This window comes from Stegostoma tigrinum, chromosome 7, assembly GCF_030684315.1.
Source record: "Stegostoma tigrinum isolate sSteTig4 chromosome 7, sSteTig4.hap1, whole genome shotgun sequence".
In the NCBI taxonomy this organism is placed as follows: Eukaryota; Metazoa; Chordata; class Chondrichthyes; order Orectolobiformes; family Stegostomatidae; genus Stegostoma; species Stegostoma tigrinum.
In genome coordinates, this window is record NC_081360.1 from 64,092,962 (window position 1) to 64,109,961 (window position 17,000).

Genomic DNA, 17,000 nt, shown 5'->3' on the forward strand with positions numbered 1-17,000 from the left:
TCAGAAATTGGTATTGCTTTCATGACGGTATCATTTTAAAATAGGGGCGGGATGCATGACTTCAAAATGCAAATCAAATTAAATATGCATGTGTTGGTTCAAAATTACTGACCTTCCAGCACTCTATTTTTTGGCATTGCTGATCTTCACTCTTCTTATATAACCCCCAAAGGAGGGTGATTATTAAGTATCGAGTCTAAATGCTTCCTAGGAACCTGTATTAATAACTGCAAACAGTGGATTTGGGTCTAAAGTAGCTTTTGTTCCCAAGATTATAAAAGTAATGGTTCTTTGAAAACCCAGGAATAATTTGCATGTTGTTTACTTTTCAAACAGACAGGTCAAATTTTGATTTTTATTATTTAAGAAATCTGCTACTGAAATGATAATATATGCAAATTGGCATACTTGCAATGCATTTGAATAACATACTTTCTCAGATTTTTGAACTACTCAAAACAAATTTTTGAAAGAATGCAATGGTACGTGCATCAATGCTTCCTCAGTTAGTATCCCAAATTAAAATTTAGACATTAATATGACCCCAGATGTCAACAAACAAGTGATAAAGGAACACAGTAAGTTAAGTATTTATATTCATTAACATACATGTATTATAAATTGACATATAATAAATACATCATTTAAAATATGAAAATCTGTTTTTTAAAGTGTTCAGTAAAAATGTCATAGTATGTACTTAGCTCTTCAGTGGCAGAAGACTTACTGAAGCCCCTTCAAACTACAATCAAGTCACTTCTCCCCCACCCACTCCTCTCACACTCACATTTATTAATCAGTCGCCTGCACATCATGCACAGTAATTACCTTATTGGTGATATTGCGGCTCCTCTGGGCGGGATTCATGGGCTTGCCAAGACTCCAGGCTGGAGCTTGGCCCAGGTGCCCGCACCATGACTGAGCATTCCAAGCACATTTATGGAGATGAGACTTTGTCTTTTGAGAATTGGATTTTATTTTCCCTTTACCTTTTGACTGTTAAATATTTAATTCTGATTTTGTAACAAAGATGGCACCGGGAAATGCACTGTTCACTGTACTCAAGTATTCCTATACTTAGTATATGTGACAATAAAATCTAAATCTAAATCTTTCCCCTTTGCACATTGCAATTAGCCAGTCTTCACCTATCACACTCCTGCTGCCAGCTTTCCCCATCTTTTTGATAGTTGTGGTGTCCGCTTAGTAGAGTTGTCAGCCCAGGTTAAGGAGCCTGGACAACAGTCAGACAGGATCAGAAGCACCATAAAGCTAGAAATTGCCATTCATCTTTTCAGCTCAGCTACATGGTTTCCTGGATTTCCCTGTTATAATTTGTCACTGAGTTACAGTTGTTTTCCTCTGCCTGCAACAAATTGATGCAGAAGCATAAAAACCAAGAAAAAACTGCAGGGGCCGGAAATCAGAAACAAAAACAGAAACTGCTGGAAAAGTTCAGCAGGTCTGGCAGCATCTGTAGAAAGAAAGCAAAGTTAATGTTTCAGGTCCAGTCACCTTATTCAGAACTGTACGTTCATGCAAAGACATCCCAGGCCTATTTGGCACTTGTTTCTAGAAATGCCTCCTCATGTTAAAGATTGGTTTGGGCTTACCTTGTGCCCCTTAGTTGTTTAGCAGGAGATCTGGGTTTGTCTCACTGGAATCATCTGTTCACAGTTTCCATTGATGCCTTAGCAAGAAGGAGATCACAAATACTTTAACTGCAAGCCCACTAGGGGTCTTAACCCTCACTTTCAGAAACACTGACTTACCTGTTAGCCTCCATATGAGGTGCATGGATGTTGTAACCTCGTTGTATTTGCTGTTTTTAAAAGTCATATAACATAAAATGCTTAAACTGGCAAACTCAGAGAGCAGATGCCTCATGTCATTAGGTCTGTCTTGAAATCTGAACTCCAGAGGTTTATTGGAGATTTGTGCCACTCATAAACAATAACAATTTCATTCTAAAAGCTTTGCTACCACCATATTTAAAACATTATTTCCATCTGTTACAAATGGACACTTTGGACTAGATTTTACTTCTGGGCTTGGAATCATCAGGCTCTTCCGCCTCCACTTCAAACTCCGCCACCACTGCCTAGTGAAGGTGCAGTTCCTAGGGATCTAAAAGGATGAAATCTTTACCTGTATGGAAACTGACTCAAATACACCAACACTTGAATATCGTAGAGTCAGGCTGCATGGAAACAGGCCCTTTGGTCCACCAGTGCATGCCAACCATAATCCCGAACTAAGTTAGTCCCACCTGTCTGCACTTAGCTCATATCTCTCCAAACATTTCTCATTTATGTACTTATCCAAATGTCTTTTAAATGTTGTAGCTGTATCCTCATCTACATTTTCTTTGGAAGTTCATTCCACACACGAACCACTGTCTGGGTAAAAAAAGTTGCCCCTCATGGCTTTTTAAAATCTTTCTCCTCTCACCTTCAAAATATGCCCCCAACCTAGGAAATAAAAATGCTTGCCATTCACCATGCCTTTGATGAACAGTGTCTGCGTATATGTGTGCATGCTTTATGCATATGGGGTCAATATGTATCAAATAAGCTATTTGATTTTCATTTCAGTGAAAAAAATGGCTGTGGTCGTGATTGTCATGCTGAGCAGATATTTTGCGACTGATATTTTGAATAGAAACCTTTTAATTATAGATGCCACGCTTTACCTCTGTGAAAATATTTCAATGTTCCATCTTGCACTACATATTTCAGGATGTGACAAGCACCAGCAAAGTTAAAGTGAACAGCAGCATTAGGAAAACTGATCAGACAGATGGTCTACCATCAACAACTGAACAGCTTTTAACCTACAATATGGAAATGGTAATAGTGCACTGTCACAATAGGATGTTATTTAAATTTAAGTTCTGTTCTACATGGGTCTGTCTTTAACACATAATGTGATGGATTAGAGCTAAAACTAAAAACCATTGTTGTTTTCCAAGGACTTCACTTTGTAATACAGCATTACTTAAATACAAATAGCTAGAACAGGGTGTGGGACTTTCTCATTTTGTCTGACAGCAAATGTGGACCAAAGAACTGAGTTCATAAACCATAGTAAGTAGGAGCAGAATAGGTGATTTGGCCAGAAACCTATTGAGATCTGCAGCAGGCTTGCCTGATGTTTTAACTGATGGTGTTAGCATTTCACTTCGTATGCCTCACCAAATAGGACCAACTGTTTGAATGGTGTGATAAATCTGTCAATGCAAAAATTTATAATTCAAGGGACTTTGGCATGAATCAAAAAGGCACAACTGGATACAATTCCTGAAGCTGAAGCAAGCACAGAATGGTGAGCACAACTGGGGAAGTTAGCCCTTGTCTCTGACTTTTACCTGGATGTCCTCATTTGGCATGTAAGCGATTGCAGTAAAGTGATATTTCCCAATGACGGAAGGAAGAATCCAAATTCTCAAACTAAGTATGAATGGAAGAGTAGCCAGTAGGGGTTTGATCCATCGAACCTGGATAAAATTCCCCAACAGATCCAAAGCCATTAGGAATATGGGAAAGGTGTTGGCATGACAGTTTCAGATGTAAAGACTGACACTGTGGCTTTCCCAGTACTCCTGCACAACACAGCCTTGCAACTTCCATCATCCCTATCTCACCAGGGACCTTCTCACATCACCATCTGAGCAGACAACATGTTCACTTAACCTTAATCTGTTGCCTGTTTGCACATATCTCACAGTCACTCCCGACAAATATCTTTCTTCTCCACACAAATCAGTTCAAAGACTCACGGCTGCCTGCTTTCTCTCCTGGAAAGAGAACAAAATATAGAACACAATGGAAAGACAGTGACCTGCGGATTGGACAGGGCATATACCACTCATAGGCCTTTAAGACTTTCATGATAATTCATTGACTTTTTGCATAATGTGTCCTTCTCGGTGAATACATTTTGCCAGTGGTAGCTGTTGTGTTTGCCACTTGAAAATTCTCCGTCCTGACCTATCACCCACACCTGCATGTCAGTCTGAGTGGTTGGCTCCTGAAAGTGCTGTGCTACTCACTTTCACTGCCATTCTCTGCTCCTATGACAGTGGCTCCAAGTTCAAGGGATAAAACACCTGATGTTCACTTTCTTGACTATTTCAATGCGTGTGCATTGAATTTGTGTGTTGGTGTTTGGTCCTTGAAAATGTCGCCACATTTAGTCACTCAGGTCCAGTAGCAAAACCTCTAGGAAGAGTCAGAGTTCTGGAGGGGGAACTTTCTGAAATTTCCTGTCCATTCCTTTCATTGCTGAAGCCGTCAGAAGCAATATAGAATTCAGCAAGTTTGACTGCTTCCAGGATCCTTCTAAAGAGGAATATTTCCTTTGACAGATTTAGTGGGCAATCCTGCTTACCATCTCTGATTAGGCAGAAAACCCATATATGTGATGTTAATGCTGTGGTTGAGTTTAAAAGCCAGGATAAAACTTAATGCTGAATCAACCAAGTTCCCACATCCTTTCATTCTCCCCACTGTGTGCAAATCTGTTATGGTGTACCATACATTTACTCAATTTCATTGTTTACAGGAACCGCTATTTCTGCTAAGTGAGTCCGGTTTTTTCTGATTTTATTTCAGATTTCAGCATCTGTGGTACTTTTTTTTTGTAACACATGGCTTTATAGACTTGAAAGCTAAAAACTAAGAAATTCAATGAATTAACTTTCTAACACAGTACCAATTTAAAAATGAGAATTGATTTTAGCTTGTGACAGGTCAAAATGCTTAGTGTGCAATTGTTATATATTTGATGTGTTCTACTGCATTCTGTTTCCAACCAATTCAGTACCAATAAACTTGACATGTTTCAGCAGGCTTCTGTTATGGAACAGAATACTCATCTGTCAAGTACAGTGGGCAACTTTGAAAATCACTTCAATGATTTCAATGGTAAGTGCATATGATTGTATTATACGCACAAGTACCACAGCAATGTTTATTAATGTCATATGCTTCAGCTTAAATCACTTGGAGCTTCAAGCTACCATAAACCATTCATAACTAAAACTCATATGAAATTCAATAGAAATTGACAGCCAAAACTTGGTGCTAATTAATACCATTCTTCACTGTCAATTGACAGTATGTACATACAAAATCCCTTAGGCTATATTTTCCCTCCACTCTTGGGATGGCTTTCTGGCATTGCAATTGTAGAAGGTCTGAATTTGGGCTGAGAAGTTGGGAATGTTATCCTCTGAACAGTGAAGAGTTGGAAGCATTCAAAATTGTCAGGGGTTTGGGCAGAGATAATCGTAAGGGAGAAATTGTTCCCATTGGCAGGAGGGTCAAGATGGAATGAATGCCAATTTAAGATGACTCCAATGTTAACATTAATGCTCTGCATATGGATTTATGTTATGTTACTCTAAAGAATGGATTATAATTTCCAATTCTGATGTCTTAACCGAATACTGACAGCAACATGCACCTGAGAGTGTTGTATTGATTTTTCTGTTTTTTTTAGTGGAAAAGCTGGAATGAATTGCCAATATTTTTCCATTCAAACTTCACTTTTGGCAGGTTAGTCGGCAAGGAGCAGTGACAGCACCTGTGAAGGATTTTGTTCAAAAATCACATAAAATAAAATTATTGAGCCATTTGGGAGTTTGTGGGAGATTGTATTTTGCATTCTTCTTATCTGCCAAGAATAATTTTTCACATATTCCTTTTAATATTTGAACAGTGGATGGAATGACTGAAGATGAAAAGCCAAAAGTCTCCACTCAGCTGTTAAAAGAGCAGTTTGAAAAAACAGCCCAGCCTACTCAAATGGCAACTAACACCACCAAAAAGATTAAGGTACCCATTGTTGTGTTGTTGAATGTGTGCACTTTGACAGTAATGAACAATAACTTTATTTACTGATGACACTTACAAAAGTAAGATGTGTGCATTTGACATGCAAAGTGTCATTTGATAGAGTACATTTTTACTAACTTTATGTCTGTGTTTTCTTTCTAATCTTTAACATTTCTTTTCTCTGCTGCACATCATTATCTTTTTCACCTCCTATCATTTTCTGAATATTATAATTCATATCTTCATTTCCCCCATTATAAAGTGTTTTTGTTTCACTAAGTCATCCAATTAAGGATGAAAAGGAGACATAATGGTGAAATTATGGATGTTTGGAAGAAAACAAAGAGGTAAGAAACCAGTTTCACATCACATGGCTTCCTTAATTATGCCTACCATCCAATAATGGAATTATCTTTTAAAATCTGCAGCAGAGAAGGATTTGAAGAAACATAACTATGAAACAGAACAGTCTTTCATTTTTGTTGAAATTGCATTGTGACTGAAATAGAATGCTTTGTGGAATATCATGAAGATGGCAGATTGATGTTACATTGCATGAAGGTTGATGTCAAGCAGACTTCTAAACTGCATGTTTAGAAACAGCAACAAAAACTTTACATTGTTCAACATGATTATTGACTTTTCCATTAAGACAGAGCATAACTTCCAAGAGATGCAGTGGCCTCCTGTTTTTTCTACTTCCAACATGTCCACAACTGGCAAGATTTCTGAAGTTACAACATTAAGGAAAATTGACAGCACAGCTGCTTCAATTTCTGTTGGCTCCAGTAACTTTGGAAACATGGAAGAATTCCCTCCTCCACCACCAGATTTACTCAATGCACCATCAGAGATAACTTATTTTTTGCAATCTCCTGAACCCCCCCTGTCTACAACAAAACAAATAATTCCCAAGGACCTGTATTCAAAGCAAAGAAATCTTTATGAGCTAAAACGTTTGTATAAACATATCAATCCAGGAGTGAGAAAGAACCTGGAAAAGGAATTTATACAAGAGATCAGTGAAATTGTGACAAATGAATCAAAAGATAAGGATGTAATGGGTGATGTACAACAGGCTAAGTATGTTTTTGAACACACTGGTCATAGTCCCCAGAAGTGTATGAGCCCAGAGAGAGAGTATTTAGAATGGGATGAGATCCTAAAAGGAGAGGTACAGTCAATGCGCTGGATGTTTGAGACTCAACCATTGGATTCTATTAAGGATGAAACCCCTGACCAAAGTGATGCAAAGTGCATTTCACAACAAGAAATGATAGCAGGAGGCGATGTGAAATATACAACCTGGATGTTTGAGACTCAAGCCATTGATACACTTGGTGTAAGTTCTCCGGAATCAACAGAAAATACTGGTAAGATTCCTGAATTAGCAAGTGGAGATGTCCGCACTGCCACTTGGTTATTTGAAACACAACCACTTGATTCGATGAATAAAATTCACCAAGAAGATGAACTGGCAATAGAAGTGTCTACTGCAAAAGATATTACTGCTGGTGATGTCAAAACGGCTAGGTATTTATTTGAAACTCAGTCCCTTGATACACTTGGGCACTTGGATTCTGTAGATGAAATGAACTTCCTGCAACTGAAAACGGAAGTTGAAGAAATTAAAGGAAATGTGAAAAAAACAACAAAGTTGTTTGAAACCCAACCACTCTATGTTATTAGGGATCAGTCGGGTCAAGTGCTAGAAATCCAAACTGTCAAAAGAGAGGAGATTGAAAGAGGAGATGTAAAAACTGCACTCTGGTTGTTTGAGACAAAGCCTTTAGATATGATACATAAGGATGTTTCAAGTATAAAGGTTGTATGTGGTATCTCTAGGGAAGAGATTAATCAAGGTGGTGTGAATAGAGCTAAGTGGTTATTTGAAACGCATCCCTTAGATAGCATTAAAGAACAGTTAGAAACAGACACTACAGTCAATCATAAAGAAGAAATACAAGGTGCTGATGTTAGTAGACAGTGCTGGATGTTTGAAACCCAACCATTTGACTCCCTAAAAGACAATGATAATGCAAGACCTATAGAAACAGAAGAAATAATAGGAGGTGATGTACATTCAACTAAACTCCTATTTGAGACTGTTCCCATGGACACATTAAAGGGCAGCCCAGATATTGGAAAAATTAAACATGTGATTGCTACTGAAGAGGAAAAAGGTGATGTGAGGCACCAGACATGGATTTTTGAGACCCAGCCACTTGAAATGATTGGGGAAGAGAAGGAAAAATATGCAAAAACAATTCATCTGGAAGAAATCAAAAAAGGTGATGTCAGCAATTACAAACAGTTGTTTGAAACTATGAATTTAAGTCACATTGATGCATCTAAAAAAATTCAAGTGGATGGTGTTATTAGTGGTGCTGTGATGTCAAATAGAACGTTATTTGAAACAACTCCTCTATATGCTGTTCAAGATAGTGCTGGACACTACCATGAGGTCAAAACTGTGAGTAGAGAAGAAATTGTGAGGGGTGATGTTCGAACATGTAGATGGATGTTTGAGACAACCCCTATTGATCAATTTGATGAAAGTATTCAAAAGTTTCAAATCATTAAGGGTATATCCAAAGAAGAAATACAATCTGGTGATGTGAAAACAGCTAAGTGGCTCTTTGAGACACAACCACTTGATGCTATCAAATATTTTAGCAATGTAGAAGATGAAGAAATTATATCAAAGCAACTTGATGATATTAGAGGAGATGTACAAACTTGCAGATGGCTGTTTGAGACACAGCCAATGGATGCTCTGTATGAAAAAGTAGGTATTAAAGACCAAGTTGATGAGATTCAGAGAGGTGATGTAAAAACTTGTACCTGGTTATTTGAAACACAGCCTTTAGATGCAATAAAAGATAATTCAGAAACTATTCTAACAGTGCGTACAGTTCAGCAGGAAGACATCCAGGGAAGTGATGTACAAATGACCCGTTTTCTATTCGAGACTGAACCACTGGGAAATATACAAGGAGAGAAGGAAGAATTTAGGAGGGTGACTGAAATAGATGTACAATCAGGGGATGTATCTCGTAAGAAGTGGATCTTTGAAAATAAGTCTCTTGATCTGATAAATTCCAGTTCAGAAGAGGTTTTGAAAAAAATTAGATCTACGACGGCAGAAGATATTCAGAAAGGTAATGTAATTAATTGTACTTGGCTTTTTGAAAATCATCCAATAGATGCTATAAAAGAAAATATTGAAGAACGAGCAATTCTTCGTACAATCACAGATGTTCAGGGTGGGGATGTTGATAAAGGGCGATTCATTTTTGAAACCTTTTCACTAGATCAAATTAAAGATGAGTCGTCAGAAAACACAGACCTTAAAAAGTTCAGCATGGAACAAGTAGAAAAAGGGGATGTTAAAAACTACACTATGTTGTTTGAAACTCAGCCTCTATATGCCATCAAAGATAAGGAAGGGTGTTATCATGAAGTAACGACTGTTCGGAAGGAGGAAATAATTAGTGGAGATGTACGGGGCACTAGATGGCTGTTTGAAACTAAGCCACTGGATTTAATTAAAGAAACTGACGAAGTGTATGTCATCAAAGCTGTAACACAAGAAGATATTCAGAAAGGCGATGTTACTTCTGCACGTTGGAGATTTGAAACACAGCCTCTGGACAAAATTACAGATCATGAGAAAGTTATTGTCAAAACAGTCTCTGATGTACAAGGTGGTGATGTGAGATCCAGTGCTCAACTATTTGAGTCAGATCTTGATCAAAAATATGTTAGAACAGTCAGTGTCAGTGAAATACAGCATGGTAATGTGAGGACAGCTACTTGGCTTTTTGAGTCACATACTATTGATGAGATAAAAGGGGAAGATTCAGAATATAAGAAGATTGAGACAGTTGGGCGAGAAGACATACAAAAAGGAGATGTAAAACAGGCCATATGGCTTTTTGAAAAACAACCATTGAGCAACATAAAAGAAAATGATGAAAGAAATATGAAAATACTTGAAGAAATTCCACAGGTGGATGTTAAAACTACAACCTGGCTTTTTGAAACTACACCTTTGCACCAATTCACTGAAAATCCTGTAGAAAGACCTGAAATTGTAGGAAAAAATATTAAAGAAACACTTAAGTCACTTTATGACTGCAAACTTGTTCAATCCCAAGGAATCCTCATTGAAGCAGGTGAGGTTGGAGATATCAGAATGGCAAAATATCAGCTTCTAAACCAAACATCCCCAGAGATACAAAAAGAACAGATTGTCAGAGGAGATCTCCAAAAAATAATGGTGGAACTGCTATGCAAAAAAGAATTTTCAGAGAAAGGGATTACTATAGACACTAATGAGAAAGGTAACATTAATCTGACAAGAGAACAACTTTTCAAGAAGCCAATAAATACTAACATAGAAAAAGAAAAAATAATGGGTTGTGATATTCAGCAAATTATCAACAATCTTTTTAGTCATGACAATTCTGCAAAAAAGGGGATTCTGATTCAAGAGAGTGAGAAAGGGGATGTGAAGATGACAATCTATTCTCTTCTCAATAGAGCAGATGATAACAAAGTTCAGCAAGATTTAGTCATAAAAGGTGATATACAAGGTGCAATTGATAAACTTATAGCTACTTCTCAGAACAGTGAAAATTCCCAGACAGTTAAGGTAAATGACACTGAAAAAGGAAATGTTCAGTTTTACACAACTTGTATTGAATCAGGAGCAATGGACTATCTTAAATTACTTCAGCAGGAGACTGATGAAATTGCTGTGACTCAACAAAAGCCTGAGGAAGTAATACATGGGGATGTTGAAGGTGCCAAACAAAAGCTTCAACACCAACAAATGCAAATTGAACGTACAGTTGCAGAATCGGAAATCTTATGTGGTGATGTCCAAAATACAATGCTGACTTTTATGGCAGAAAACCAAAATGTATTTCCCAATGTAGAAAAGGACGAAATTGTGCGAGGTGATTTAAGGGCAGCTTTGCATTCGCTTAATCAGGCCATAAATCAACCCACGCAAGTAGCAAAGGAAGAGGTTGTATGTGGTAATCTATTTGCAACTTTAAAGTCTCTCGAAGAAGCAAAATCTCAAAAAAAAATTACTGAAAAATTAGAAATTATTCCTGGAGACATTAAAGGTACTTTAGATTCTCTAGAAAAGTCAATAAATATGAGGATTGAAGTAGTTGAGCCAGATGGTGATCTTAAATGTACATCCAAATGTTTGGATAAAACACAAAGCAAAAAGGAACAGGCTGAAAAGGAAATCATAATGAAAACTGACCTTCAAACCTCCACGACAAATTTAATGGAAGCAGCTTCTGAAAAGAAAGAGGCACATTGGACGTGCAATAGAAGAGGTATAAAAGCAACTACCCAAAACCTACAGCAGCCATCAGGACAGCTGGTTCAGGCTAGTGAAACAGAAGTTGTTCAAAATGACTTAAAAACTCATCACGAAGGCCAAGAACAGATAACTTGTGCAAAGGGTATTAGCCACAAAGGAGATGCACAAGGGTCTATAAAATCTCAGTTGGCAACTGAAGAGCAAAAGAAAATAAATATTACAAAAAATGTCAACACGGCAATATGGACAGAATTGACTGCTGAACAACGTGAAGATATTAAAAAAGTTAATCTGAAGACTAATGATTCAGTGAAAAGGGATGTGCATCAGGAAGTTCAATCACTTTTATCACCTGATAAGCAACATCAGGATAATGTCCATGATGCTTTTGAAGAAGACAGAAAGAAAATGTCAAATGTGCACATTACCAGCAGGATATCAAAATATGGTAGTGCACAAGGTGAACAAGCAACTAGAGCTAAGTCCATGGATGATAAATATAATGCACAGAAAATAAGAGAAAAGTTTGGTTCAGTTGACAGACAAATACCTAAACAGCAGGTTTCAGTCACAACAGATGGTCAACATACTTTGCAATCACCAAAGACTACTGAGAATGTTAAAAAACCAGCTGCTGAGATTTGTTTAGATGTTAATTCATTACTTGCACAAGTGAATTCTCAACATATTCAGAACACCAGTACTCTTCAGCACATGGCACAAATAACCAATCAGACAGCTCAGACTTCTGCATCTCAATCAATTAGGGAATATGATGTAAAAAGAAAACAGAAAACTGAAAGTAACAAACAATTGGTTAAAAAAACGGGTGACCATGGTCAGAGAATAAATAAAGAAGTTGCACCTAAGATCAATTCTGGAACTATCTCTTGTGAAAAATTACAGATGTCTACAAACAGGCTGGATAGTAAAGCTCAAAATACTATGAAGAAAGAAATAAATCATGTGAAAATGGACAAAAAGAGAATGCCAGGGGTTCAATTTTCAATTCCCCACCCACCTCCACCTACTCCCCTAATGTCTGATGGTGAGCTCTCACTTCCTCCTCCTCCTCCTCCTCCCCCTCCACCTCTTCCTTCACATGTAGAAGAAGATGGCCAAATGTCTCCCCTCCCACCACCGCCACCACCATTAGTTCACATAAAACCAGAGATGTATGAAATTGATCTCCTTCCATCTCCTCTTCCTACTCCACCTCCACCCCCTCCCCCTCCCCCTATAAGTCCTATTACGCCTATGGTTCAGGAAATGCTTACAGCAGGACATCCTTCTCCATTTCCCTCACAGTCTGATTTAAATTTACTACCGCCATGCCTTCCCCAGTCACCTTCCCAGCAAAGGAAACTGGTTATTAAGGCATCCAAACTACAGTCTTCACCGAAAATGCCAATCACTGAATACAGCAAATCAAAACAGCAACCTAAGAAAAACCTTGTTTCAAAATCAAATGTAATCATGTCTAAGGATTCTATATCATCAAAGCAAGTCATTCAACAGCAGAAGTATCAGCCCACACAAGAGAAACAACATGAACCTCTTCAGCATTCGACATGTCCACAAAGTGGACAATCAGCACTCCATCAACCTGTAATACAAACTGTTCAAAAGCCAGCACAGAAAAAGCAAGCACAGGTTCCTCCTGCTAACAAAGCGTTTATGCCACATGATCCTTCAATCAAAACAGAAACTGCAAAGCCACAACCCAAGCCCTATACCAGGAAATTTAAAACTCCTTTAATGATTGCAGAAGAAAAATATAGGAAAGAGAGAGAAGAAATGGAAAAAAGCAAAGCAGCTAAAATGGCTTGGCCCATCAACACGGGTAAGCTCACTACAGCAGCATTGCAAAGCCCAACTAAAGCAGAATCTGAAAACAGCCTTACAGTGAAGTCTTCAGCTTTAACAAATATCACATCAGTTGTTGATCAGCTGACTTCTCCAGCTAGCCAGGCAATGGAAAAGGAAACCATGACTACTGTTGAAAAATACCCAACTAGTCCAAAAACTTCAGAGGCCTCGGCTGCAAAAGATTTGATCACTGCAAACATAGTGTCATCTGATTCTCCATCCCATTCAACAGTAGTAGCAGCTTCAGAGCATCTGCACAACATCTTAAATTATTCTAACAATGTAATCAGTCATAAAGAAGAGATATTTAATGCATTTAAAGATTCTGTGAAAGATATTGGATTGGAAACTATTAAACAAGACAATGAGATACACAAAAAGACACGAGAACAATCAAGTCACCGAAAGCTTCAATCAGCATCTTCGTCAAAAATTAAGGTTAAAACTATTCAGCCACCTAAAGAGATTCAAGTAATGCAAGGTCAGGAGAAAAATGTATTGTCCTATAAAAAGGAACAAAAACAAATTTTGAAACCAGAGGCAAATAAAAGTCCAGAGAAAACTATCATCAAACAGTTTCAGATAAAACAAAATAACAAATTGGATATGACTGAACAAGAGCAGCATCACATTATTGTTCAACAAGATAATCATATGGGTGAATATTACAAACCAGTAACTGAAGAGAAGGATGAGAAAATTGAAGAGACAACTATTGCACAAACACTCACAATAAATGTGGCACAGGATCAAGTGAAAGGTAAGAAGGTAATACAACAGTACAATCGACACTCACACAGAGCAAACTTAAAAGAAACTCAGCAAACACAGCAAAAGAAGGACCAAGTAGGGGTATCGAAAGAAATTAAGAGTGAAAAGATACAGAAACATCGTGTTGTGGCTCAGAAGGAGGCATTTCCAAAATATCAAGGAGAACACGACCAGCAGAAAAGTGACTTAATAGCAATTAATCAAAAGCCTTTGGCACATGTGAAAAAACACCATGATTGGAAAGAAATGCAAATTTCAAAAAAATTGACTGAACAGAAAGCTGACCAGGGCTCTTTCCAGGCAACAGAAGAGCAAGTTTCCTATTTACAAGACACAAATGGCAAGCAAGGGCTGGTCCCTGCTCACATGGAAGATGCAAAACTGGAGGACAAAGAAAGTAGAAAAAGTAGAAGTACTGCTACACATAAAGAGAATTTTGATAAGAATGTCACTGAACATTCTGTAGAAATTAGTGATAGTTACAGAAAGCATGAGGAATTGCAAAATATTTTATTCCAACTGATTCAGTTTGAAAAAGAGAATTACAACATAGATTTAAATACAATACAAGCCTTTTTGGAAAAGGTACCTAAATGGCTGATAGATGGCCGTGAATTTTCAATGAAGGTTATCAAAGGAAATGATTTGCAAACACTGAAAAAAGAATTAACACAGATCAAACAGAAGGCATTACTAAGGCTTGCATACTTTGATGCAGCAATACAAAGAACATTGATTTCTATGTCTGGTTTAAAACCTGAAGTAGAAACATTTAGTGGTAGTGTGCCTTCACAGAAGATTTCCAAGATAAGCATTGGCTCTTGCAAGTTAGATAAACAAGGAAAAAGCAACGCAGAAGAGCAAGTATGTGAAAATAGAAAACAGCAGTTGTGTGAAATTGGACTTGCAGAACAGAGAGCCCAGTCTCCAGCAAAAAGAATGTCATCACCATCCCCTTCTTACATCACTATTGAATCAACAGCAAGGCGCACTGAATCACCTCTTAGAGCTGTTACCTCTCCACTACTTTCTCAGAAGCAATACTGTACACCATACACAGTGCAACAGGAACCTACACCGACATCTCCACCTCCGATGCATAGCTCAGAAATGAAAACATCCAGAATTCGTACATCATCAGCCTCTCCACCACGAGGCAAACGTTATGATCAGCTTGCCAAACTTAAAGATACTACAGCAAAACTGTCACAGGGAATTTCACAGTCTGCGCAGTCTACACATGTCCAGGTGGCAGAAAAGAGGTCAGAAATTATTCCATCACCAGCAACTCTTCGACGACAGTTAAAGATAGACACACCAGTAGCAGATATGTTACCTAAACACGAATCTCCTGTATCATCCATTGCAGTTAAGGATATGACAGAAATGTTTGAAGAGGCTAGACGGTCAGAAGAAAACAAAGTATATGTACGTAAAGAACCCATTGACATTCCTGAACGTTTGGGCTCTGACACTGAGGAGTCTGAACCTGCTGTGAACAAGCAGAACATTCAGATGCCAAAAGTAAATCTTTCAGAACTTGTTAATAAGTTTGAAATACCAGAACAAATAAATTATTTTCAAAAGGAGCCAGCTACAATCACTGAAAGATTAGGAACAGCTAGTGAAAATAATCCATTTGGGTCAAAAACTGCATTTGAGGAAATGCCAACATTTGATATGAAATCTGTCAAGCCTCAAGCTGAATGCTGTGGTCAAATTACAATTCCTGTAAAACATGAATATCCCCAGGGAAACGGAAATCTTTTGCAAAAATCTAAATTTTCTCAGAAAGTCAAGGAAGGGGTTAAGACATCAACACAATCCATGCTCTATCCTGATGCAATTAATAAGCAGGTTGCACATGTGGACGGATTTGAAACTGAAGCAATTGGCTCCAGAACTAGAAGTCAGCACTCTGAAATGTTTCCAGGCATTGATTCTAGGCATGCACCACCAACTTATGAAGATGTAATTTCAGGACAGATATTAGATATATCAGCTGATGACACACCAGAAGAATTGCTGAAGAATTTTCAAAAGACATGGCAGGAGAGTGAACGCGTCTTCAGGAGTCTTGGCTATGAGATCTCAGATACCAGCGAGTCGAGGTGGCAAGAAGATATGCTTCAAGAAGATATGGTTTTGACTGGTAATCTGCATGAACAGCATGAAGATTTAATGCAAAAAGCAACTAAATTCATAAAGTCAAGGTTTTACAGATCAAAAATATACTGAAATGAATACTAATTTATTTTCATAATTGATTTGCTGTATTGTTTTATGCTCATCACAGTCTTTTTGTGATGAACATAAAAATCGACACTAACACTAAACTAAACATAGTTCTGATTTCTTAGGAACTGACATTTGGGTAATAATGCTACAGGATAAGTATTTCTACTTGTGAAGTTGACTAAATTATTTTTAAGTGGCAAATTCAATTATGAATATTTTTTCAGTACAAGGGAATTTCTAGTCTTTGGGATGTATGTCCTATAATCCCAGTTTTACACTGCTTCAGCAGCAACACAGGTGCTGTTTGTTACTCTGATAATGGGAACTGCAGATGCTGGAGAATCCAAGATAATAAAATGTGAGGCTGGATGAACACAGCAGGCCCAGCAGCATCTGAGGAGCACAAAAGCTGACGTTTTGGGCCTAGACCCTTCATCAGAGAGGGGGATGGGGTGAGGGTTCTGGAATAAATAGGGAGAGAGGGGGAGGCGGACCAAAGATGGAGAGAAAAGAAGATAGGTGGAGAGAGTATAGGTGGGGAGGTAGGGAGGGGATAGGTCAGTCCAGGGAAGACGGACAGGTCAAGGAGGTGGGATGAGGTTAGTAGGTAGGAGATGGAGGTGCGGCTTGGGGTGGGAGTAAGGGATGGGTGAGAGGAAGAACAGGTTAGGGAGGCAGAGTCTGCCTCCCTAACCTATTCTTCCTCTCACCCATCCCGTCTTCCCACCCCAAGCCGCACCTCCATCTCCTACCTACTAACCTCATCCCACCTCCTTGACCTGTCCGTCTTCCCTGGACTGACCTATCCCCTCCCTACCTCCTCACCTATACTCTCCTCTCCACCTATCTTCTTTTCTCTCCATCTTCGGTCCGCCTCCCCCTCTCTCCCTATTTATTCCAGAACCCTCGCCCCCATCCCCCTCTCTGATGAAGGGTCT

General features: G+C 38.3%; 1 protein-coding gene across 3 annotated transcripts in view; it reads left to right on the forward strand.

The window, feature by feature from the left end:
* Positions 1-17,000, forward strand: part of xirp2b (xin actin binding repeat containing 2b) — a 116,634-nt gene that overhangs the window by 81,395 nt on the left and 18,239 nt on the right. For all 3 annotated transcript variants that reach the window (XM_048534610.2, XM_048534611.2, XM_048534612.2), the window contains 4 exons: positions 2,739-2,849; positions 4,847-4,925; positions 5,722-5,837; positions 6,490-15,976. In XM_048534610.2, the coding sequence (XP_048390567.1) occupies positions 2,739-2,849; positions 4,847-4,925; positions 5,722-5,837; positions 6,490-15,976 (9,793 nt within the window). The remainder of the gene's footprint in view (positions 1-2,738; positions 2,850-4,846; positions 4,926-5,721; positions 5,838-6,489; positions 15,977-17,000) is intronic.